The 25,423-nt window shown below is 40.9% G+C and overlaps 1 protein-coding gene across 1 annotated transcript in view; it reads right to left on the reverse strand.

Annotated features, from left to right (window-relative positions):
* Positions 1–25,423, reverse strand: part of lrrcc1 (leucine rich repeat and coiled-coil centrosomal protein 1) — a 160,825-nt gene that overhangs the window by 25,658 nt on the left and 109,744 nt on the right. The window contains exons 13-15 of the mRNA XM_078217047.1: positions 14,534–14,735; positions 12,045–12,230; positions 3,493–3,667 (exon numbers count right to left, since the gene is read on the reverse strand). Of these exons, the coding sequence (XP_078073173.1) occupies positions 3,493–3,667; positions 12,045–12,230; positions 14,534–14,735 (563 nt within the window). The remainder of the gene's footprint in view (positions 1–3,492; positions 3,668–12,044; positions 12,231–14,533; positions 14,736–25,423) is intronic.

Raw genomic sequence — 25,423 nt, forward strand, 5'->3', positions numbered from 1 at the left:
CTGTGCTGCCCCACTGCAATGATTGAGGAAAATATAGTTTAGTTAAGCTGATCCTGATGGGATACAAACTGGGATCCTGAGGCAGGAAATCGCTGATACCATTTCAGGGCTTTATTCAGCGCAGACATGTGCAAGAAGGCTGGAGAGTGGTTAACGTAACACCCATTTTCAAAAAGGCACAGCTAATCTGGATAATTAAAAGCCAGTGCTTAATTAAGGACAGAATTACCATGTAGTTAGATGAAGAGAAAATTGTTACAAGTGATCAAAACGGATTTCAAAAATGACGATCATGCTTGACAATCTCAGAATTCTTTGAGGAGCTGACAAACATGATAGATGGGGTAAATTCAGAACATGGAATTTAGGAAAGCCTTCAATGACAAACCACATAAGGAACTGTAGAAATTATTAAGGGATGAATAATTAGGTGGGATGGATAGCAAAATGGTTGGGAATTTGGCACAGGGGTTAAATGCAGATGTACAGTATGGTTGGAAGTACATACTGGTATCTCTCAGGGTTAATTTCTGGAGTACAGAATAGCTTAGTGATAATAATTTCAGTCTGTTTATCGTATACATCAATAGAGGAAGTAAAATCAAAATCATCAGTGATACCAAATATGAGTTTAAATTAAACATTAAGAAAAAGGAAGTTGTAAGGAATATCAATAAGGTGGGGAAATAGACTAAAAACAAGCAGATGGGATTCAATGTTATCAAGTGAAAGGTGGAACAAAATGGCAGTGGTATTTATGCTCTGAATGGAAGTAGGTTTGGTCTGTGAAAGAGCACCGACATTAAGAATACAGGTTCACAAACCAGGAAGGTGCAAAAAAAAACTCACAAAGAAAGAAGGGGATATAAAGAGGAAATATTTTACGTTGAAAGCATTTCCCTTTCCCTAAAGCTGTCATTGAAAGAACCAATATTGTTTACAGAACCACAAGGTGGCATTAATGTTTTATATATAATCTTATTAACTTTGGGATAATCTAAAGCTTCCTATAAATGCAGTGAATTCCGTTGAAAGATCAGGGTTTACAAGTGAGGGGATGGACCGTAAAATTCCACTGGCGGCCTGCTGCCAACCTCCTGCCCGCCCCCAACCTGTCTGCAATTTTACAAAGCCGGGTGAAGAGTAGGGCAGGCCGTCCATCCTTGCCATAATTGAGGCCAATTATTGGTGAGGGGTCCCTTCCCCCTAGTCTCTCCATCAAAACCCTCAATCCCCTTAGGCTTAGCCTCACCTCACCAACCCGCTGTGAGACCACCTGCATTTTACCGGTTCTGGACTTTGGTGAGTGCAAGTAGTCCCAGTCCTGGTCATTACTGCCACTGGTGTGGCTGGGACTACAGAGCTACCAGCTAAGCAGATTGTCCAGCAGCTGTCTGAGGCAAAACCTTTACCCGAGAGAGGTAGAAGTCCTGTCTCCAACCATTTAACATTCCCCAGAGTGTTAGGTGAACATGGGGCAGTCATGATTGGTGGTGACGTGTTCCCCAGTGACTTCTTGGATGATGGAGCAGCAAAACCCACCATCTGAAAAATCCTGTTCAGACATTTTAAATAATCAGGCTCAGTGAAATAACATAGATCTTATTTACATGCTGAGAGGTAGTTCTGGCTCTGCATTGATAAAAATATAAATAATCTTATGGTCATTATTTAGGTACAGTCATATTTGCTCTCTTTTTGCTTTCATATTCATTGATAGTTCCTGTCCTTTCAAGAATTATAGGTTAAAAATCACAATGCTTATTAAATTCCTTCCTGCCACTTTAATTAGAATGCAATCAAATTTAAAACAAATATGTTAATGATGCCATTCAATCAGCAAAATTGATACAAATACATTAAGATGCCAACAGCAATTTCTACTTATACCACGTGGTAAAATTCAATAGATGAGAATTTAAGATAAACAACATAGTAGGCATTGGTGATTTTCCAGCTCCACAATGGCATTTCAAACATTGTTAAATAGATTATTGAACTTGGATTACTGCAGAATATATCTTAGATGGTTTGAAGTAAGTTCAAAGAAACCTGGGCAGGCTAAATCAGTCGGCAGAGATGGCAGATGCAGCTTAACACTGATGACTTTTACGTTCACAAGAGTAGATGACAATAGTTGAAAGAAATATGAATTCAGAGCAGATATTAAATGGTAACATACTCCAAGAAAAAGAACAGCAAGAGGGATTGAGAGGTAAAAGAACTTTAGAATTCTGACCAACTTGACCTGTGCAAAAAGAAACATTGAAACTCAATGAGCTGGAGTTTACGGCCTCAATCGTCCTGAAATTGTGAAAACCCGTTCCGATTCCCGTAGCGGGCGGGATGGTAAAATTCCAGCTAATGTGTGTTCGATGGGTGTGCATGGATCCTATCAACCTGCCACTCTATTATTATGCTGGTTTCCTGCAACCAAACAAAAGCTGGGAGAATCTCCAGGGGTCAAATGAGAACACAGGAAGATTGAAATCAATATACACGCTACCCTTTGTTTGAAAAAAGATTTTGAACTTGTTGAAATCACATGATGGGGGAGCCATTTTGCTGTCTGTTTTTAAAAACCGGCAAGAAACTGCTTGCAGAACAAGAGTTCCACTGAAAACCATCAAAGTATCACCCAATCACTCAAGCAGCAAGGTAATAAACACTAAGACCTTGAAAGTGGAAGATCCTAAAACGGAGAGGAGGACTCTCCAATCTGCTCAAATTAAAATTCATCCAGGAACCAACTTGTAGTTCTCTTTTACTGGTTGTTGCGGGGGCTGGATAGAGGGCCAGCGATAGCTGGAGGCGAGGGAGAGATTGACAAAGATGTCATGGACAAAAAAAAACCGAAGCGTGGTGATCATGGTTAAGAAGGGTGTTGATGGTGGCAGATTAAAAGATCAGGATATGTTGATGGCAGAATAAATTTAAGCAGTGTGTCAAAGGGCAACTTGAAACAGGTAACAGATGGCCCAGGTGGGGTGTGGGGAGGTGAGGCAGTGGTAAGGGAAAAACGATGGAAAGTGGGATTTGAAATATATCACATATATGCCCTTATCAATCTTCTCTGTTATCTCCTTAAGGAACCGCAGCAAGATCATTAAGCATGATTTTCCTTGAATGAATCCATGTCGGCTTTCCTTATCTATCCTGCACTTGTTTCAATGATCATTGATTTTGCCCCAAACTTGTTTCCTGAGGTTTCTCTCAAACCAGACTTAACCTAATATTGTTAATTTCTGATCATTTAAAAATTCAATTGTCACAACATTTGTGTTACTTTACAGCTATTAAAATAATTCTCAGTTGTTTTTAACCTATTTTGTTCCATTTTACATGACCTCATGGATTATTTAAATTATTGGAAAAGCATTTGATGCTATGACTTTCATCACTGCTCACTTGGCTGAATTTGAAATTAAGGATGTGAAAGTAGGCATTTAAATGTTTTTTTTTCAGCAATGCAGTTAAATAAGACAGTCTTACCTTGTTGGGCTAACTCCTGTCCCCATATCCTCTTTTCAGCTCGAATGCCATCAATCACAGACTCCTGTGCAGTTAGCTGTGAAATCAGTCTCGATTTCTCCTGCTTAAGTAGTTCAATCTGAACAGTTTTTTTCTTATCTTCTTCAGCGATGTGTTCCAGTGCCCGTAACCGGCTCTATATTAAAATTGAGGTGAATTTCAAACATCAAAATGCTTAGAATAATCTTTAGCGGCATAATTTCTTCAGGGATTCATGGCATTTTTTCTGCAGCTCCTTTATTAAAATTACGAGTTCGATAATGTCAATGGAAATTCAGTCCTTATGTTGCTAATCAACTGTTATATGAACTGGCATTGAAGTCCTATAATGCTGATCAGAGAACCAAATTTATTTTCCCAAATAATCATTAAGATGATCATTTGCAATTATATATTGTTAATCTGCAATATCAATATACAAATTAAGATTAAGAAAGTATGCTGGAATTCAAATACTGAATCAAACCTCAGCACTTGCAAGAAGTGAGCAGAGGAAATCTATCTTTTTTCATTCCTTCATGGGCTGTGGGTGTCACTAGCCCTTATTGTCATCCCTAATTACCCTTGAAGTGTTGGTGAGCTGCCTTCTTGAACTGCCACAGTCCATGTGATGTTGGAACACCCACAGTGCTGTTAGAAAGGGAGTTCCAGGATTCGCAGTAACAGTGAAGGATTTGGATCACATTAGGACACTGTTCCTGACAAAGTCCTCATATGTACAAGTTGTTACCAATTTGCTGCTCACCCTGAGCATTTTTGTCTTTCCTTAATGATTGAATATGGGAGTATTCCATTTTAACTTCAACAGAATATGATGAATGGTGTGTCAAATTTATAATTGACTTAATGTTGGATTCATTATCAAATGCACTTGTTCTACAACTATGAATTAGAATTATATATTGCACAGTGTAATGAAAACTAATTACTCTAATCAGAATTAACGCTCACGAAGAGTGGGGGCTGAACAGTTATTATATATCATGACATGAACCACAGAAAATTGATGAAATTCCTTCATTGATTTAAAGGTTTGCATTCTTGATTTCCCTTCTTGGACCCAAGAGAGCCTCATTTGCTTACAAAACAAATGACAAAAAGGGAATAATTTTTAGTGCCAGCTGATCCAAGGCAATAAAAGTAAGTTCTGTGGATTGAATTTCATAAAGGCGGCAGAGGTGCTGCCAAGTGGGGTTGGCGGCAGTGGAACCTGGGGAGCATTTTGCCAGCAGTAGCAATTAAGTGGCTGCTGCCACAGATAATGTCCCTATAAGAGTCAATAGAAGAACTGCAGCTCAGCACCTGGAGAATGAGGGCACATCGACAGCCAGGCACCTTCAAAGTCAGTGAGAGTTGGAGGGCATCAGGACCAGTCAGGCAAGCCCCAGTGATCGGGGAAGCAGCTGAGGGCTGGCAGTGCTGTTGCAGCAAGGCAGCCATTGCCATCGGAGGGCCCCTGGTTGTCCAAAAAGGAGACCCCCAATTCTCCCCCACAACAACCCCCCTCAAGAGAGTCTCCAAGGAGGCAACCAGGGTTTATCTGACAATCTCCCCATACAGTAAAGGGTCTTTCTCTCCCAAGCTGTTGGTAAAATGCCAGCAGAGAAGGGAAGAGGCTTTTCACAGGTTACTTGTGGCTCAATTGGGCTCTGGTCAAGCAGGGCATCTGGCACCTTTCCATCCACTGGCAAAATGGCACGCTGATGGGAAGATCACAAGCACGTCACCCACCTCCTTCATGCGCCATTTTGGCAATCTTCCCACCTCCCAGCCGAAGGAGCTGGTAAAATTCAGCCCTGTGTTTGTTTTTTGTTTTCTCACTTCAACTGAGAAATGACTTTATCATGAAAATTTTCAAGTGGTGTCCTTAAAACATTAAAGTTTTAAAAGTTTATTTATTAGTGTCACAACTAGACTTACGTTAACACTGTAATGAAGTTACTGTGAAAATCCCCTCTTCACTACACTCTGGCACCTGTTTGGGTACATCGAGGGAGAATTTAGCATGGTCAATGCACCAGCACGTCTTTTGGACTGTGGGGAGAAACCAGAGCACCCGGAGGAAACCCACAGAGACATGGGGAGAACATGCAAACTCTACATAGACAGTGATCCAAGCCGGGAATTGAACCTGAGACCCTGGCGCTGTGAGGCAGCAGTGCTAACCACTGTGCCACCCCTGACACTACAATATAATTATTATTCTGTCAATACAATATAATTAACTTGGGTCTTGATCTTTACAGTGAGTTGCAGCTTCTTTCTTTGGTATCGCTACTGTACATGTTGTGCAAGTCATATACTGCAACGATGTAATTACTCGCACCATGAAATGTGATAATCAGACTTTGTGGATGCAAATTAAAGATGTAGGCTGAAATCTTCCCACCTCGTTCATGGCTGAGATTTTTTGGTGCCATTGAATGTTAATGGAGTTTTGGCTGGAACGCCAAATTTCCTGTTCTCACTCGCAATGGGTCCCTCCATGGATGAGATTAGAGAATTCCACCCCTAGTTTCTTTTTGATGATTCTGCGTCATATAGAAGTCTATGAACAGGTGTTCAGTGTACACAGGAGTTGCAAGATCAATTACGAATTATGGCAGTAATGTGACCTTGTGTGTGTTTGTCATGCGTTGCAAGGCTGTCTGGATGAATTGCTTTACTGCTCATCAATTGACTAATAATTATGCACAAAGACAAACCTTAACCCATGATTCTTCATTAGCCATCTCAAGAGAGCAGTTTAGTTCTGATCCTGTACTAATGGCAGATGCAATTTTATATACTAAAACTACACTCTTTTCATCCTGTTTACAAATATGCAAAATATTATAGCATTACAGATTGCATTAGAGATTGTCATATTTTGCAACCTGTCATACTTCAGACAAGGACAACCATTCTGTCTTTCAGAAGAGAAGTTGCCTGAACCGTATATTTATAATTATTAAATGTTTTGCTAAATTTAGTGGTGACTTGACGGTTAAGATATTGTAAAGAGAGGAGTCCGAAATAAGAGAGAGAGACAACAAATCAGTAATTTGGAGAATAGGCAAAATAGTTAAAAATAGGAAGGCAAAGAGGAACAATGGCATTAAATTACCAAGGAATAAAAAAATAGTACATTATTTTACAGGCACATCAATAAATAAAGAAGGCAGTGATGGGAGTAGAACCATTATGGGGTAAATAGGATAATATCTCAGGTAATTCTAACTATAGAACAGGAGAGATGACATTAAATGTTGAGATGAATAATGAGGTAAGTGCATTTAAAATAAAATAGGTGAATTGAATAAACGAATCTAACTTAAGAGGGTAAAAGGGGAATAGTCAATTCTAAGGAAATGGCAAGAAATTACAGGGGGACATTAATATCCTTGGAGAATGGGCAAATAATTGATCTTGCAGTCAAGGATCCCCTTGGAAGAAGCGATCACGGTATGGTTGAATTTAAAATACAGATGGAGCGTGAGAAAGTAAAATCCAATACCAGTGTCTTGTGCTTAAACAAAGGAGACGATAAAGGGATGAGGGAGGAGTTGGCTAAGGTAGACTGGGAGCAAAACCTTTATGGTGGGACAATTGAGGAACAGTGGAGGACTTTCAAGTGATCTTTCACAGTGCTCAGCAAAAATAAATACCAGTGATAAGGAAGGACTGTAGAAAAAGAGATAATCAGCCATGGATATCTGAGGAAATAAAGGAGGGTATCAAATTGAAAGAAAATGCATACAAAGTGGCAAAGATTAGTGGGAACCAAGAGGATTGGGAAATCTTTAAAGGTCAGCAGAAAGCCACGAAAAAGCTATAAAGAAAGATAAGATGGATTATGAGAGTAAACTAGCTCAGACTATAAAAATAGATAGCAAAAGTTTCTACAAATGTCTAAAATGAAAAAGAGTGGTGAAAGTAAACATTGGTTCTTTAGAGGACGAAAAGGGGGATGTAATAACTGGAAATGAGAAAATGGCTGAGGCATTGAACAGGTATTTTGTGTCGGTCTTCACAGTGGAAGACACAAATAACATACCAAAAATTGATGACAGGAAGGCTATGGCAGGTGAGAACCTAGAAACTATCATTATCACGAAAGAGGTAGTGTTGGGCAAGTTAATGGGGCTAAAGGTAGACAAGTCTCCTGGTCCTGATGGAATGCATCCCAGGGTACTAAAAGAGATGGTGGGGGAAATAGCAAATGTACTAGTGGTAATTTACCAAAATTCCTTGGACTCTGGGGTGGTTCCCGCAGATTGGAAAACAGCAAATGTGACGCCGCTGTTTAAAAAAGGAGGTAGACAAAAAGCAGGTAACTATAGGCCGGTAGGCTTAACTTCTGTAGAAGGGAAAATGCTTGAATCTATCATCAAGGAAGAAATAGCGAGACATCTGGATATAAATTGCCCCATTGGTAAGACGCAGCATGGGTTCATAAAGGGAAGGTCATGTTTGACTAATTTGGTGGAATTCTTTGAGAACACTACATGTGCAGTGGACAATGGGGAACCTGTGGATGTGGTGTATCTGGATTTCCAGAAGGCATTTGATGAGGTGCCGCACTAAAGACTGCTACATAAGATAAAGGTGCACAGTGTTACGGGTAATGTATTAGCATGGATAGAGGATTGGTTAACTAACAGAAAGCAAAGAGTAGGGATAAATGGGTGTTTTTCTGGTTGGCGATCAGTGACTAGTGGTGTGCCTCAGGGATCAGTGTTGGGACTGCAATTGTTTACGATTTACATAGATGATTTGAAGTTGGGGACCAAGTGTAGTGTGTCAAAATTCGCAGATGACACTAAGATGGGTGGAAGAGTAAAGTGTGCAGAGGACGCTGAAAGTCTGCAAAGGGATATAGATAATCTAAGTGAGTGGGCGAGGGTCTGGCAGATGGAGTACAATGTTGGTAAATGTGAGGTCATCCATTTTGGTAGTAACAACAGCAAAGTGGACTATTATTTAAATGGTAAAAAATTGCAACATGCTGCTGTGCAGAGGGACGTGGGTGGCCTTGTGCAGGAATCTCAAGGAGTTGGTTTGCAGGTGCAGCAGGTAATTAAGAAGGCAAATGGAATTTTGTCCTTCATTGCTAGAGGGATGGAGTTAAAAAACAGCGAGATTATGTTGCAGCTGTATAAGGTGCTGGTGAGGCCACACCTGAAGAACTGTGTACAGTTTTGGTCTCCTTACTTGAGAAAGGACATACTGGCACTGGAGGGGGTGCAGAGGAGATTCACTAGGTTGATTCCGGAGTTGAGAGGATTGGCTTATGAGGAGAGACTGAGTAGACTGGGGCTATACTCATTGATAAGATAGAAGCAGGGAAGTTGTTTCCACTGGCGGGTGAAACTAGAACTAGGGGGCATAGCCTCAAAATAAGGGGAAGCAGATTTAGGACTGAGTTGAGTTCACACAAAGGATTGTGAATCTGTGGAATTCCCTGCCCAGTGAAGCAGTTGAGGCTATCTCATTGAATGTTTTTAAGGCAAGGATAGATACATGTTTGAACAGTAAAGGAATTAAGGGTTATGGTGAGCGGGCGGGTGAGTGGAGCTGAGTCCACAAAACGATCAGCCATGATCTTATTGAATGGCGGAGCAGGCTTGAGGGGCCAGATGGCCTACTCCTGCTCCTAGTTCTTATGTTCTAAATGAGGGACTACATTTTTATAGGAAGACTAAGGAGGTCTCTTATTACTTGACAGATGCAAATCAAGGCTGAGTGAAAGAAGAAAGGAATCTCAGAGTGCAAATATACCAAACACTAAATGTTGCACCATGGGTTAACAAGGCTATTAAAAAGGAAACCAAGACACTGGTGTTAATTTCCTGCTCTTCATCTAAATGATATCCTGGGATGTTGTATGCCTATCGAAAAGAGCAGATGGTGCCTTGGTTTAACACTTGCCTGAAAAATGACAGCTACGACAGTGCAGCACCTCCCCAGTACTGTACTGGAGTGTCAACCAAGATTTTTATGCTCAGGAGTGGAAATTGAATCCACAATCTTTTCACTCAGAAGTGAGAATGCTCCCAACTGAACCATTGCTGACAGACCAGAGGAAAAATCACTTTTAATCAAGAAAGAGCTCCTGTAGGCAACTTGTTCTTTATAACTCTGTCCTTATTCAATTATAATAGTAGGAACAAGCAGAATTTTTTGATTCTTCAGATTTGGGCAATTACCTGCCCCTAGTATCCCCGAGGCCATTAAAAGTCAACCATATAGCGTGGGATTGAAATTACATGCATGCCAGGTTGCAGATGGATTGCAGGTCTGCTTCCCCTCAGGACATTAGAGAATAAGTTGGGTTTTTAACTGTAAAACAGTAGTTTTCATGGGCATTTTTGTACTACCATAAATTATCAGACTTTTTGCTTTCCATTTCACAATCTGCCATGGCAGGCTTTGAACTCGTAGTTGCTATTCCAGTATCATAATTAGTAGGCAGTTTCATAATTACTGCCCCTCTGACAGGAATAAACGAAAATGCTGAGTATCGTTACTTTGTTGACAAAATGGGTGGCAGGGTAGCACAATGGTTAGTACGGCTGTCTCACAGCACCAAGGACCTGGATTCAATTCCAGCCTTGGATGACTGTGTGTGTGGAGTTTGCACATTCTCCCCGTGTCTGTGTCAGTTTCCTCCAGGTGCTCCAGTTTCCTCCCACAGTCCAAAAAGTGTACATTAAGTGGATTGGCCTTGCTAAATTGCCCCTTAGTGTCCAAAGATGTGTCAGTTAAGTGGATTAGCCATGGTAAATGTGTGGGGATAAGGGGGGTGGATCTGGGTAAGATGCCCTTCCGGAGAGTTGGTGCAGACTCGATGGCCTCCTTCTGCACTAAGGATTTTTTGGATAATCTGACCTACAATGAAAAGCATTACTTGAATCTTAATGCTGATTTATGCAGCAGTTGCTGAGCTAATGCCATATCTACTTGCAAGTCATCATGTTTCAATGTACATTAGGTACATTTGGTGGAGTGGTCAAAGGCTGAGAGGCTATTGGGAAGGGCAGTTTCAGAGAAGCATTGATGGACATCAGTTACAATATAACACCAAAGTAGGCAAGGTTTAGAAGCAAAACAAAAATCTCACTTGCCTTTTTGCTACTAAGTGTGAATAATCAAAAAAGCTGTCTACCCTATCAAACTTCGACAATCATTAAAATCTTACCAGCAGTTACAAGTCAGGGGGTAGAGCTGGAGTGCATATTTGTGCATGGGATAATGCTTTGGTTATAACCAAAGTGTAAACATGACTCTGCACTCACAACACTCCTAACAATGAAGAACTTAAGCCATTTTAAATAGGACAGGCACCCCTTGTGATTTTCCTGGCCAAAGTAATCAATGGAATGTAATTAACACTGAAGACTACTTTTTTTGTAAATTGAAAATAAATGTTAGCATTGCATTATGTCCCAGGCTACAGTGTCTGAAGAATGGGACTATAATAGCTTTACATCCTCCAGAAATAGACCATTAGTGTGATGGAAACTTAAGTTCTTGTTTGATGGAAGGAATGTTTGTATTTGCAACATTCACACATGAATAAATCAGCACCAAATTGAAATATATATAGATGCTAATAGTCATAAAAGTGCAATTCAAAAGCAATTGTAAAACCCATTATTTAAATTAAGCATCAATAGACAAAGCTTTCTTCCCCCACTGCCAGTACTCAGCCCTTTCATTAGCAAGATCTCAACTGTGCCTTCTTGTGGTGACACACGGACACTGGGCTCCTTGCATCCCCAGGCTAAAGCTTGAGGGGAATGTGGAGGAGGTTTGGCCCCCAGACATTGTGTGCAGGCATGCCCACATGTGGACACACCCTGATTTGCATGAACCAAACTCGTTGCAATGGGTGAATGCCTCACTGCCTTGCGGATACCTTGAGAGAGTTGAAGGCTTAAGGAAATAAAAAATCTGAGGAGAAACCAAAAAGTGAACTGATGTCTAAAAACGTCTACTTTCTGGTAACTCCTGCAACCAAGTCGGTGTCAAACGTAGTGCTTTCATTCTTGGTGTTTCCTACTGCCTCACCAGGTTGCCAATCTTCAAGGATAAAGGCAAAAGGACAACCCGTGATAAGGGGAAGGGGCAAGGTAAGAGGTACAATTTTTATACTTTTTGTAACTTGTAACTAGAAGTGATCGTGGAGATGAGGGAAAAGTGGGATGTTAGAAGGAGGATTATGTACGAAGATACGGTCACTTTCAATGATTTCAGCCCCACCACCAGCCAACAATGACCATCGCAGTAATAGCCAGCACCACCTCCTCCATGGAGACTAGAATATGCAAGTGTAGAACCGGTATACTGGTTGGCAGGGCCTTAAAACACTCCCTATAATTCTGTTTGCTTTATCCAAAGATAAATACCATGATCATCAGTTAAACAATAGTGGAGGATACATGATATACTATAAGAATGATAACTGCTAAACATCAATATATTAATTTCCTATCGACCTCCTATGGGACCTATTATGTAGTCCGGTTTACCTTAAGATCCGACACTGTTTCCTGCTTGGATTTTGCCAATTCTGCTATCTTAGCTTTCTGCTCTTTCACCATGGTGGTCAGCTCCTGAACCAAAGTTCCTGATTGTTTCTCTTTCTGCTGTGACTGAACAAGGGCCTGTTTGTAGTTTGCTAGTTCTGCCGTCACATGATCAAAGCCATTCTTTACCTGTGTTTTTTTTTTGAAAGAAATATATCATTACAGATTACATATTAAACAAAGGTACTTGATTCAATCTCTAAAAATAAGAAAGATTTGCTTTTTATATGGTGCTTTTCACGATCACAGATTCTCCAAAGCACTCCACAGGCAATGAAGTCCTTTTGAGGTGTAGTCACTGTAGTGATGCAGGAAAAACAGCAATTGGTTTGCAAACAGCACACTCCCACAAACAACCATGTGATATTGACCAGATAAACTGTTTTTTTGTGAAATTGACTGAGAAACAAATGTTGGCCAGGACTGCGAAGCTAACTCTCCTGTTTCTCTTGAAAATAGTGCCATGGGATTGTTTGTGTTCATCTGAAGAGGTTTGGTTTAACATCTCATCCAAAAGACAGCAACTTTAATGGTGCAGCACTCCATTAGTACTTCACTATAGCCTTTAGAAATGAACCTACAATTTTCTGACTCAGCAGCAGGAGTGCTACCAACTGAGCCATAAACTACAACAAATCCAAACTTCACAGCAGCAGAGGGAATTAGGCATCTTATTTCGGAATATTTGGTCCTAATTCAAAAACAAAGTATTCCATTTTCCAGACCTTAATCCTGATGCACAAAGAAAGATGACAAATGTTGTAGAAATGATGCATCTCAAAAAAATTTTCAAACCAAATTGAAAGAATACCTCAGTAGGACATGGGGTTCAAACTAGTAAAGGAAAAATTCTGATTAATATCGGGTAGCTATCATATATGATATGGATTTTCAGTAGAAGTGTTGAGGGAAAACTTTAGAATAAGTTAAGAAGCAAATAGCTGCTCCAATGGAGGGAGGCTGTGGGTACTTACTGGATGCGTTAACTGAAATAGTCATAGGGTCTTCCTTGTCCATATTAATCCTGTAATATTAATAATAAACACCTCAAAGTCAGGACAGAAGGCCTGTTTATGCACCTTGGCCACAGGCTCGGAGGTTATTTTGTTTAAATCCCAAAAGGAGCTGTTTTTCTTATTTGATTGTATTGATGACAACATTGTTATTACTGTGATTTTGTCACAAAACATTTGCTGTCATAGCTACTATAACTCTTTGCTCATCAAGGTTACAGTTTTCAGTTTGTTTTTAACTCTTCTTGCTTGCAATGTCAGACTCAATAACTCAGTTGCAAGCATGGGTGTGGAAACATTTTCAATTCATGAAGCAGTTTCTTTCTCAGCCCAAACTTTAATTAGTCCTGGAGTTGCCTTAGTTCCACATCCCTTCCCTTATCCACTTCCTTTTTGAGTTATGAGATTTGATTCTATCTCTTATTTCTGATATCTGCATTTCCTTACTTTTCCCTTGGCTCTTATAGCACTGATCTTAAATTTGTGCTCCCTAGTTGGCAACACCACAGCCAGCAGAAACAGTTTTTCTTAATTTCTTTTATCGGAGGAACCTCAAATTGAAATACTTAACAGTTCTCCCTTGAGCCTTCTACAGAAAAATGCCTTCGTTTCTCTTAGTCTCACCTCATAATTAAAGTGATTTATTCCTGATATCATCTCGGGAAGTTTCTTCTATTTCTTTTCCCTGGCTTTGATCTTGTTACTGCAGTACGGTATCCAAAACTGGGAGCTATTTTCTAACTGCAGCTTAACTAATGATTTAAAATGGTTTAAACATGATTCTTTTCTTTATCGCTATATTTCTATGTTAGTAAAATTTAGCATTCTTGTATGTATTTCATTGATCAACTTATCCTCAGGCTTTTAAAGATTTATCTATTTGAACCCCTAAGTCTGCCTGCACTTCCAGTTGCTTTGAAGAATATTAAAACAATGCCTGGGTGTTGCTGCTTGGTCTGTTACCAATTCTTTATTCATTCTAAATTATCACTGAAGTATTGTACATTACATTGTATATATACACTATATACATATAATATTTAATCAAACCTTTACAATTTACTTGACTTTAATTGGCTGAAGTGGACTTAAAACAACTTAACAGAAGCAAATTACTGCGGATGCTGGAATCTGAAACAAAAAGAGAAAATGCTGGAAAAACTCAGCAGGGTTGACAGCATCTGTGGAGAGAGAACAAAGCTAACGTTTCGAATCAGGAGGGTCATCCAGACTCAAAACATTAGCTATTCTTTCTCCACAGATGCTGACAGACCCGCATTTTCTGTTTTTGTTAAAACAATTTAATATGTATTGATCACCTTTAAGTGTTTCAATGGTTGACGTCAACATAAACGAATCTTAATTTAACTGATTCTTTTAGGCTGTGGATGGCTTTTCTTGAAAATAATATTTAATTACCTCTTTAAATCGATTTGCTTCAATGGTAAGTGCCATGCGAAATTCATCCTCTAAAGTAACGTACTGCTGATTTAATAGGTCAATTTTTTCTTGATGTCCTTTCAATTGTTGAGCATGTCTCTCTCCTTCTTTTGCCACTTCTCTGGACAAAGCAGCATGAAATTCTGGCCCACTCAAAGAAACTCTGGATTCTATTTCTTTCCTATGGAAGAGATTTATTTTTCTTTAGTCATTTCACATTACTAATAATGACGTATTTCAAATCTACTGTAACCCAAAAAAACCTCCATATATTCAGTAATTCCCAAGCAAAACAACAATGGAGGCAATTCTGCAGCCCCGTTATGCCCGGCGCAAATCCCGCTATGTTGGGAAAATTCAACGAAAGCCCCAAAACGGGATTCGTGCCAGGCACAAAGCAGTTTGCGATCTTCCCAGGCTCTCCCAGCAGACTTAATCTTGTTCACACCTAGCAAGGGCATGAACCTGATTACCATGAATTTAAACATACAAAATTGGCTTCAAACTGAATCGTTCAGGAAATACATATGTTTCCATCCGCTGGTGTGACGTAAAGTCAGCAGGAATCACTACTGGTCTCCACAAACGGAGACCAGACGTAATGACCATGCAAGGGGGTTCGGAGGCCATTGCGGCTCCCCCGGGTAGTTGGGGACATTGGCAAGACTGTGCCTGGCAGTGCAAAGCTGGCAATGCCAACCTGTTTGGCACTGCCAAGGGACGCACCTTTGACGACCCCATAGCGGAGCCTTGATCGCATGAGAGGGTGAGGAACTGATGTAGGACATTGAAGGGGTGGGGAGGGGCACAATTGCCAAGGATTAAGGGAGGTGGGTATTTAATCTCATTTTGAGATCAGGACATCCTTTAGAAATGGCATACCAGTCTGCTGGTGTCTTTTAGCCCCACCATCTTCATTCATGGCACAAATCATTCCTCTAATCTAAAGAAATTACTTAGTGGGGGAGGATTGCGATTGGGATCGCACCGGCTGACCCGGCAGGAATTGCACCATGTTTCTTGTCGGCGATGACATTCAAGTCATTTGTTTGGAGAATTGCGCCCATTATTTAGAATTCTTAGCTTTTCATTCACATTATTCCTTGCTTTCTACTTGTCTACATAGTAATACCCACAAATGAAAAATCAAACTTTAAAAAATAAACAGTGTGCAGACAATAAATTAATCCAATTAAACAGAACTTTAATAATTTAAATATTTTTTAAAACTCCATTCTTAAAGTTACAAAGCCAATGCTCAGAATGGACCGGACAAACCCAAATCCATTCCTTGCTTGCTCCAAAAACCAAATGCAAGATCAAATTGAATCCAATTCAAGATCCGCAGAAGGGAGACAAACAAAATCCAAGCTGACAAAATGAGGAATTGCACCCCATCTTGGGCTTGATCAGATGCTTGATCTTAGCCTTACTGAGGTCAGTGTGGTTTTAAAATGATGTTTTGAATATATGGTACTCACCATATGTTTGGAAAAGCTACAGAAGGATGTTACAATTGAGGTTTATAATTTTTTAATGGTTAGAATTGTACGTGGTTTTGTATTATAAGATTATTATACTATGGGATTGTAGCTTCAATTGTAGGATATATAAAAGGGGCCATGTGACCTGTGCTGATTTAACTGTTAGAGATTTGAGATAGACTCAAGATTATTTTATGGAGGTAGGTGTAAGATATTTACGCTTGGAGACAATGCCAGCAGGTACTGAGTATATCATGAATAGGCCATATGTTTCCAAACACCCAAGTTCCAGGAAGGTGTTATAGCTATGACGTTGTAAACTGTTGTCCGGTAACCTTTCTGAAGATGACCACTGTAACTCTCGTCACTGACAGGAAGTGCAGCAGGAACAGTTGTGCAGCTGGGATTTTGCTTTGTCTGAATTATTAAATGAAATCCAGTTTTGTAAAGCTGTCTACTTACATCACCACTGAATGAGCGTTGTTAGTGCTGTGATTGGTACTGGGTGTCTTATTAAAGCCCGGCAATGCTATCAAGGTAGAGAAATGGTTGCATCTTCGGAGGGGTCAAACCCACAGTACAGAACACTAATTAACTTACCAAAATTCATAATATATAAAACCATGAAAATAAATTTGATGAGTTTATTGAAATATTATTTTCCCTCGGCATGTTAAGGCTTTGCGCAGGGAGCCCCTAATAGTCCAGGTTAGCTCAGTTGGATGTTAATTGGACTCTTAATCCAAAAGGCATCATTTCAAATCCTATCTGAGACAATAAATTTATTAATTATAACATTGAAATTACTCTTTTTATTGATTTTTAACAAAGAACATTACAATCAATTCTCCGCAGTCTCTGAGCTCATTGGAAGTTGGAAATCTCATTTGCTGAGATTTCCTGATTATATATCTTCATCATTCATTGAATCATGAGAAGCATGTTTTACAGAGGGGAAAATTGATAATTAATAGGTAAAGTGGAGACAGGAAATTGGTTTAGGACTGCACAGTCCTAAAAATGGCTAATTTGAACATTATTGTTCATCTGTCTCAAGCCAACTTGTTTGCTTTAATGCAGCAGCTGACACTCTGGGTGGGATTTTGCGGCCTTTCCTGCTAGCAGAATCTTCTGGTCCCGCCAACAGGTTCCTCAGCAGCGTGGCGAGCGAGCCATACAAACATCAGTAGACTTTGGTGGGACTGGAGATCCCGCCTGAGGCCAATGGCTCGCCACGTCCTCCACGGGGAAGGAGTGTTTCAGGGGGGCTGAAAAATCCCAGCCTCGCACACAGATACAGTATGTACAGGAAATACTCCTCCTGGTGCTGCAACACAAATAAACACAGGCAAAGATGAAAGATGTTGTGCTCAAAGATAACTAATTAGCTTGCTAATGTGTTTCCTGTTGCCATGCGGAAGAGTGTGGAGGAAGCCATTTTGAGATCTGGTGGCAGGCTTCCCTTTAAACCCAGGCATATCATAGACAGCAATGGTAGTTTTGTCTGTTATGGTCTGTAACCAAATGGAAAGAAGGCAGCAAGAGATCGAACCAACCAGGTCTGTACTGAGAAAATGCTGACCCTTATTATTTACCATGCAGAATGAAGGTGGGAGGGAATTTGAGCTCAGGTGGATGATTGGGATAGTGAGGGGTACGTTATTGCTCTACGGAGATTGTAACAAGAAAAAAGGAAACAGATCACAAGTGACCTTTGATGACAGATACAAGGGCTGATGAAGCAGCGGAGACGGCATCCAATGGCAGCTGAAGCCCACTCCCACCTCATGGCCACTCTTGCAGCAACGGCATCATCTGCCCTCAGTGGCCTGATCATGATGCACAGCTACCTGCGTGCCTGGTTCCACTTACCTTTCTTTGAGTGCACTGGCCATCGATGCGCTTTCATCCTCCAGTCGTAAGTCCCATCTATGGCCAGAATGAGTGATTATGCTGCTGAGCTTCCACCCTCTGATATTTCATATGACAGCGGCCCAGGCGGCAGCCAACTATTTGGCAGCTGTTGGCAAAATGCTGCCCTGGGTCCTGCTGCCTGTTGAAGCAGAATGGACCCCCGAATCCACACTTCTGTCTTTAGTGGCAGGGCAAAATTCCAACCCTTGTGTCACAGCAACCCCATCCCCCCTCCTCCAAATATTGGGCTTTGATTCTTGTGCAAGCACTGTCCCAAAAATCTGCTGCGAGCACTTCCTTCTTTAACAAAGGCAGCATGTTCAGTGATCCATACTTTCCTTTTACAGGCAAGGACATATTCCCTCTGATTTATTCACTATTCACAGCTGTTTCAGTCATTGCAGCTGCATTTGTTACAATTAGGGCTGTAAAGGAATTTAATAGCTACCAAACAGCCCCCATGTTGACTGTGTTTTTCACTGCTGCTAATGAGTTCTCACATCACCTAGTGAATGGCAGGCACCTTATTAGGTGACTGCTAATTATTCATCGATTAGCCAGAAAGGATAACAACACACAGCAAGTTTTAAAACATCCTTGCTAGTTTCGGGAATAGTTTTGTATTCACAGTTGGCTGGACAAACAGCTTCATAACATAAATCAGAATAATGTGGACAATTAGAAAGTGTTTAACTCCTTTAGGAATTGATTGATAAAAATGAATAACGGCAAATAAGGAGAATGCAAATGTGGGGCGGAGGTAATACGAATCAAAAACTGAAATAGCTAGAAATACACAACCGCTCAATTAGCATCTGTAAGAAAGATAGGTTAACATTTTAAGTATTTTAGGTATTAAATCAGAACTGAAAACTCAAAAGGGCAGAATTTTCCCATCCTGCTCACAGCGGCTTTCGCGGTGGACGGTAGTGGAGAATATAATGAGAGCCAAAAAAATCAGAAACCCACTGGCTTAATACTAGCTTGCGATTCTCCTAACAGGGGGCCGGGTATCCTGCTGACTACTGGCGTGAATGCCATGAATGCTCACTAAATTAGCTTCTTGCCAGAATCATGCCTTCCAATCTTGCGTCACACCAATGGGAAGTCATGTTGGTCTGAATCTGAAACTTTTACCGATGCGCCAGAGAAAGCATTCTTTCAGGTTGTATCACAGCTCAGTATGGCTCCTGCTCTGCCCAAGACCGCAAGAAACTACAAAAGGTCATGAATGTAGCCCAATCCATCACGCAAACCAGCCTCCCATCCACTGACTCTGTCTACACTTCCCGCTGCCTCGGCAAAGCAGCCAGCATAATTAAGGACCCCAAGCAACCCAGACATTCTCTCTTCCATCTTCTTCCATCGGGACAAAGATACAAAAGTCTGATGTCATGTATCAACCAACTCAAGAACAGCTTTTTCCCTTCCAATAAATCAAATCAAATCAGATCATTTGAAAAGAGTGGCATACATACTTTGGACCTCACTTCACTCACGAGGGGAGTGCAACATATTTAGCCTACCTGCCATTGTGTCCGCCAGTCTCACTGCGATGCCAGTGGAGTGCCGCACTACTGGGGTGTAGGGTTGGTCTGCTCCCGGTGGCTGCCTCTGTAGTCACAAGGACACCACTGTGCAGCGGTATTAAGGCAAGGCTCAACAGTCAGACGAAGACCAGCATTGTGACCAGGGTGGGATGTAGTAGGGTTGGTCTGCTCCAGGTGGGTGTCACACCTTTCCAGAAGGTCACAATCGTGCAGTGGACCTCAGACAGGCTGAACATTTTGAGACCAGTGGTTCGACCAAGGGGAGAGGGAGGATAACAAGTACACGGAGGACAAAGGGGTAACAAGGCTTTGCAAGAGGTAGGAGAAGGCAACACGGGGGGGGAGGGGGGGTCAAAGGGATAGTAAGGCTTTGCAAAGGCTTTGGAGAAAGAGGAGGGGGAATCGATGGCAGGCAGAGAGGATATCGTGCGGTGGGAAGCTGAAACCCAACAGGGGAAACTGAAACTCTTACAAACAAGGGGATGAATGGGATATTACATGTATGAATGGGAGGGAATGCACACAGACTCTGGAATGGGAAAGGAAGGGGTGTGTTAGTGTGGCACAAAAGGAAACTTATAAGTGCGAGTGGATGAGAAGGGAGACGGTGTAGTCTTCAGTAAAGAGGACAATGGGGGAACTTGTCTGACTCAGTTCCACTTCAGTTTTAAGCAGAGATGTGTTAAATCTCCATAATCTAGATTGTAAATATATCCCCTTGAGTTAAAAAGTCCAGGAAGACAGGACCATGATCAGACATCATAATACTACCTATAGAGCAGGAATTCACTGAATGTAATATTGTTTTTGTCATGTAAAAATATCACTTTTAGTATTACATTGGAGGGGAGCAGGGAACAAGGTGAACTCTTTGTCCTTAGGGTGTAATGTTCTCCAAATGTCCAAGTATGCCAATTCCTCACATACAGATACTAATGCCTTCGCCTGTTGAGTGGATGGATTCCAAATTATGAGAATCTTGTCCATCAAAGGGTTTAGGTGACAGTTAATGTCCTTCATATGGATTAATTTATTGATGCTGATTTAGCAAAATCCATCAAGACTTTAGTAACAAAATCAGGAGAATAATTTGGAGGGTCATATATATTCATTATCAAAATAGTTTCCCCATGCAGCATTCCTTTAACGATCGCATACATTACCTCTATCTTTCACACATTTCAGGTCTAAATGGTATGTTTTTATTAATCAAAATCACAACTCTTCATCTACTTGTCAAAAATGAGGCAGAAATCACTTGTCTGACCCAATCTCACTTCAGTTTCAAATGTTCCTTGTCATCTAGATGAGTTTCCTGCAACAAAGCTACGTCAAATTTCTCCTTTTTAAGAAAAGATGGAATATTTTCTTTTGATATGAAGGTGTACCCCCCACACATTCCACAAACAGAGTTTCAGTGTAGCTATTGCCATTATTTATTCAGTAAAAGAGAATGTGGAATATCGACACAAAGAAGTTGACCTTTTACCTGACAATGATTTTCCGGTTGTGTTCGAGCATGTACCAAAACACTTCTCCCACATCCCCAGCGACACATAAAGTACCAGTGACATATAGTTTTTTCTAGGAAATTAGACTTGTTTGATTTGATTTATTATTGTCACATGTATTAGTATACAGTGAAAAGTATTGTTTCTATACAGGCAAAGCATAAAATTCATAGAGAAGGAAACAAGAATGCAGAATGTAGTATTACAGTCATAGCTAGGGTGTAGAGAAAGATCAACTTAATGCAGGGTAGGTCCATTCAAAAGTCTGATGACAGCAGGGAAGAAGCTGTTCTTGTGTCGGTTGGTGCGTGACCTCAGACTTTTTATCTTTTTCCCGACGGAAGAAGATGGAAGAGAGAATGTCCGGGATGCTTACAGAAACACCAGTTATCAACTAACAAGTCTTTAAACCAAAATCAAAAAGAGCACACAAGAACTATTCCAAACCGTAAAGCAGACAATCCTAAACCATTAACTCTCAGGGAGTTTTTCCTCACTGAATGTAAGGCCTTGTTGGACGATGCCAACGTATCTTCCATTCTTATACCAAGGAGTCTTTCTCTTCAAAAAAAAAGCAAAATTAATGTAAAGAGTAAGAGAATGAGGTGTGCTCTCTGTAATCTCACCTCACCCATTGAGACTGTGATCACATGCCTAACTCCCAACAGTAGCGCCACTCATATTGATCATGATAAGAATGAAGGAGGCCATAAGATGTACACAGCTATTCTAAGTATATATATCAAAAAGGAAGAAGGATATTTCTCAAACAAGCCTAGTACCATACAACTTGCAAAGTGTATTCCTTAACTAGAAAGAATACGCTGAAGAATATTATTCATTAAAGACATGTACAAGTCCCTGACATTCTTAAGTACAATACTCACTGTAGTGCTCACTTACTAGACCATCTCTCAGAATGATAAGTACCTGCCCAGAAAAAAGGCATTAATAATGAAAAGGAACAAAGTCCATCCTTTACAGTCAACTGCAATCTGTCACTCATGACATTCAACTGAGGGATCTGAATTGTTGCCTTCCATGGAGTTCACGAAAGCCATGCCTTTAGCCGGGATATCAAAAGTCTTCGTAGAGTTGTTGAATGCCACCCTCAATAAGGCATATTGTGCTCCAAAGGCCTTCAGTCATCTTCTAACTTCATCGAAACTGTCACACCTTTGTTGTACTGTTGCTAAAAAATCTTGAAAGAAAGAGACCTTTGCTCCATGATAAAGCAAGGTCCCGGTATGTCTAGCTGCTGCTAGGCATACCGGGAGATCTTTGGAGATCTTTGAAGTTATGAAAACACATAGTTAAGGGCAGGGATCATTGGTTGTCTCTAGGTCTCAAAGCAAGTAAACTTTCTAATTTAATGTGCCCGGCTTTCGTTTCTATGTTGAGAAAGTGTGTTAGCCAGCTCTCCAAAGAATTGACTGGGAGCTGAACCTCAGCTCCTTCTGGCAAACTGAAAACTGAACATTTTTCTCCTGGCTTTGGTTTTCCAGATCGTCTAGATGGTCTGACACATTGAGCAGTTGTTTTTCCATGGATTGTAAGCGGGCCTCTACTGAGGAAGTTGCATTTTCCATAGTACAAAAATTCTCTCCCGAGCTTCATCAAGCCTTTTATCAGTATTCTGCAGTTCTGTAGCACGAGTATTGATATTTTGCACTAAAAGACCGAGTTTCTCATCAATGACCTTGATAATATTAGCAGTCATCAATTGAAAGTGCCGGGCCAACAGCTGGTTCAATCGCCAAGTCGCCATGTTGAAGGGTCGATTCCACCCCATTTGCCCCCGACTGCTCTCTCTTGTTGTTAGTTTTCTTAATGTTTCTCAGCATTTTGTCAGCAAAGTTTGACCAAAAATCTTCCAGGTACATAATATGGAGTTTTCAGTCCTGAGTTAGCTGAGTACGAGCTGTATGAGCACAATAAATGAAAGGATTTCGAGCTAAGTAGTGCCAGAGCTCACAGGAAACAGTTCTTTCCGCGCTTGCATCACATTCCCCCCCCCTCCCGCCCCCCGCATCATATTCCTTTTTGTTTTGCACCATCATTCTTTTTTGCCATTTAATCTCTCCTCCTTTCCACCCAATTGCAAATCTTCCCCTTTGTCCTCTGCCCCCTCTCCCTTTCCTTGCCTCATCTGTTAACTGTTTTTTTTCAGTTCTGGTGAAAGGTCATCATAACATCACTTCTCCGACCCGGATGCTACCTGACCTGCTGTGTTGTTTCAGATTTCCAGTTTCTGCAGCATTTTACTTTTGCGTTGGTTTAAAGAGTGAAGGGGTTTGAAAGAAAGCTTATAAAGAGAAAAGGGCAAGAAAATGTGGGGGAAAGGAAAAGTCAAAACAAAACTCTAGACATAGGAGTTCTGAAACAGAAAGGAGAACACGTGTTGGTTGCCAGTTTGGAAAGAACATGCCAATACCTTGGCTGCAGATGGCCTCTGCTCTTGACAGAAATGCATCCTGATAAAAGGTATAAAATGCTCAAAATGTCAACCTGTCTTCTCTCACCACAGACCCATCCCACCAATAACTTTGCTGTAAAGAAAACAAGGATATAGAGTGAGGGAGTTATTATGGCACAGGAGGAGGCCATTTGGTCCATCAAGATATGCTAGCTCTCTGTAGACATGATGTGCAGATGCCGGCGTTGGACTGGGGTAAACACAGTAAGAAATTTAACAACACCAGGTTAAAGTCCAACAGGTTTATTTGGTAGCAAAAGCCACAAGCTTTCGGAGCCTTAAGCTCCTTCTTCAGGTGAGTGGGAATCCTGTTCACAAACAGGGCATATAAACACACAAACTCAATTTACAGAATAATGGTTGGAATGCGAATACTTACAGCTAATCAAGTCTTAAAGGTACAAACAATGCGAGTGAAGAGAGCATCAAGACAGGTTAAAGAGATGTGTATTGTCTCCAGACAGGACAGCCAGTGAAATTCTGCAAGTCCAGGCAAACTGTGGGGATTACAGATAGTGTGACATGAACCCAATATCCCGGTTGAGGCCGTCCTCTTGTGTGCGGAACTTGGCTATCAGTTTCTGCTCAGCGACTCTGCACCATCGTGTGTCGTGAAGGTCGCCTTGGAGAACGCTTACCCTATTATCGACATCCTTTCCTGCAGCGTAGGATGTCCCGAGGCATGGTACATCGGGGAAACCATGCAGACGCTGCGACAACGGATGAATGAACACTGCTTGACAATCATCAGGCAAGACTGTTCTCTTCCTGTTGGGGAGCACTTCAGCGGTCACGGGTATTCGGCCTCTGATATTCGGGTAAGCGTTCTCCAAGGCGGCCTTCACGACACATGACGGCGCAGAGTCGCTGAGCAGAAACTGATAGCCAAGTTCCGCACACATGAGGATGACCTCAACCGGGATATTGGGTTCATGTCACACTATCTGTAATCCCCACAGCTTGCCTGGACTTGCAGAATCTCACTGGCTGTCCTGTCTGGAGACAATACACATCTCTTTAACCTGTCTTAATGCTCTCTCCACTCACATTGTTTGTACCTTTAAGACTTGATTAGCTGTAAGTATTCGCATTCCAACCATTATTCTGTAAATTGAGTTTGTGTCTTTATATGCCCTGTTTGTGAACAGAATTCCCACTCACCTGAAGAAGGAGCTTAAGGCTTCAAAATCTTGTGGCTTTTGCAACCAAATAAACCTGTTGGACTTTAACGTGGTGTTGTTAAACTTCTTACTGACTCTGTAGAGCCAAGGCCTAAAGTTACTGCAATAATAATGATTCAGACTGAATGGACAAATTCAAAGTGCAAGTTTTGTTTTGACTGAAATAGTCTCCCTAAACCTGCCTTCTAATGGTTTTGATTGTTCAGTTTTTGGCCTATTGAGGCACTCTGGGGAAAGTGGACTGTCCAGAGCTCCTGCTGTTCCGAATAATGGAGGCAAGTTTCCCTTTAGGTGCTCCCAGGGAATTGAATTGTTTGGATCACCTGTCACTCAGAGTTACCAGATTCTTACAAGAAAGGTCAGTGTTTAATTAGAGATCTCAGGAAACAAGAGGGGAAGATTCTGAAAACATTGTAGCAAAGTATTTGAGAATTTCTTGAGAATTCAAATTTTAGGGAGGAGAAAATTTCAAAATTGCGCTAACAGATGGAGGACAAAGATAAGATGACATTTCTGAAGGTGAGGGATTATATTGCAGGTCAATTCACTGAAACTTAACAGTCACAAAATAATTGATGATATCTGCTGACTTAAATCGATCAGCTTGTTTATTTTTGGCGCTAGCCTTCAAACTAGCCTTCTCACACATTTTCTGCAGAATTCAGGAAATGCCCGAAGCATCAACGACAATTTTCATTTATGCAGTTTCCTTAACATAGGAAAGCATCGAAAGGGGTTTTGCATGAACATGGT

This window comes from Mustelus asterias, chromosome 7, assembly GCF_964213995.1.
Source record: "Mustelus asterias chromosome 7, sMusAst1.hap1.1, whole genome shotgun sequence".
NCBI lineage: Eukaryota > Metazoa > Chordata > Chondrichthyes > Carcharhiniformes > Triakidae > Mustelus > Mustelus asterias.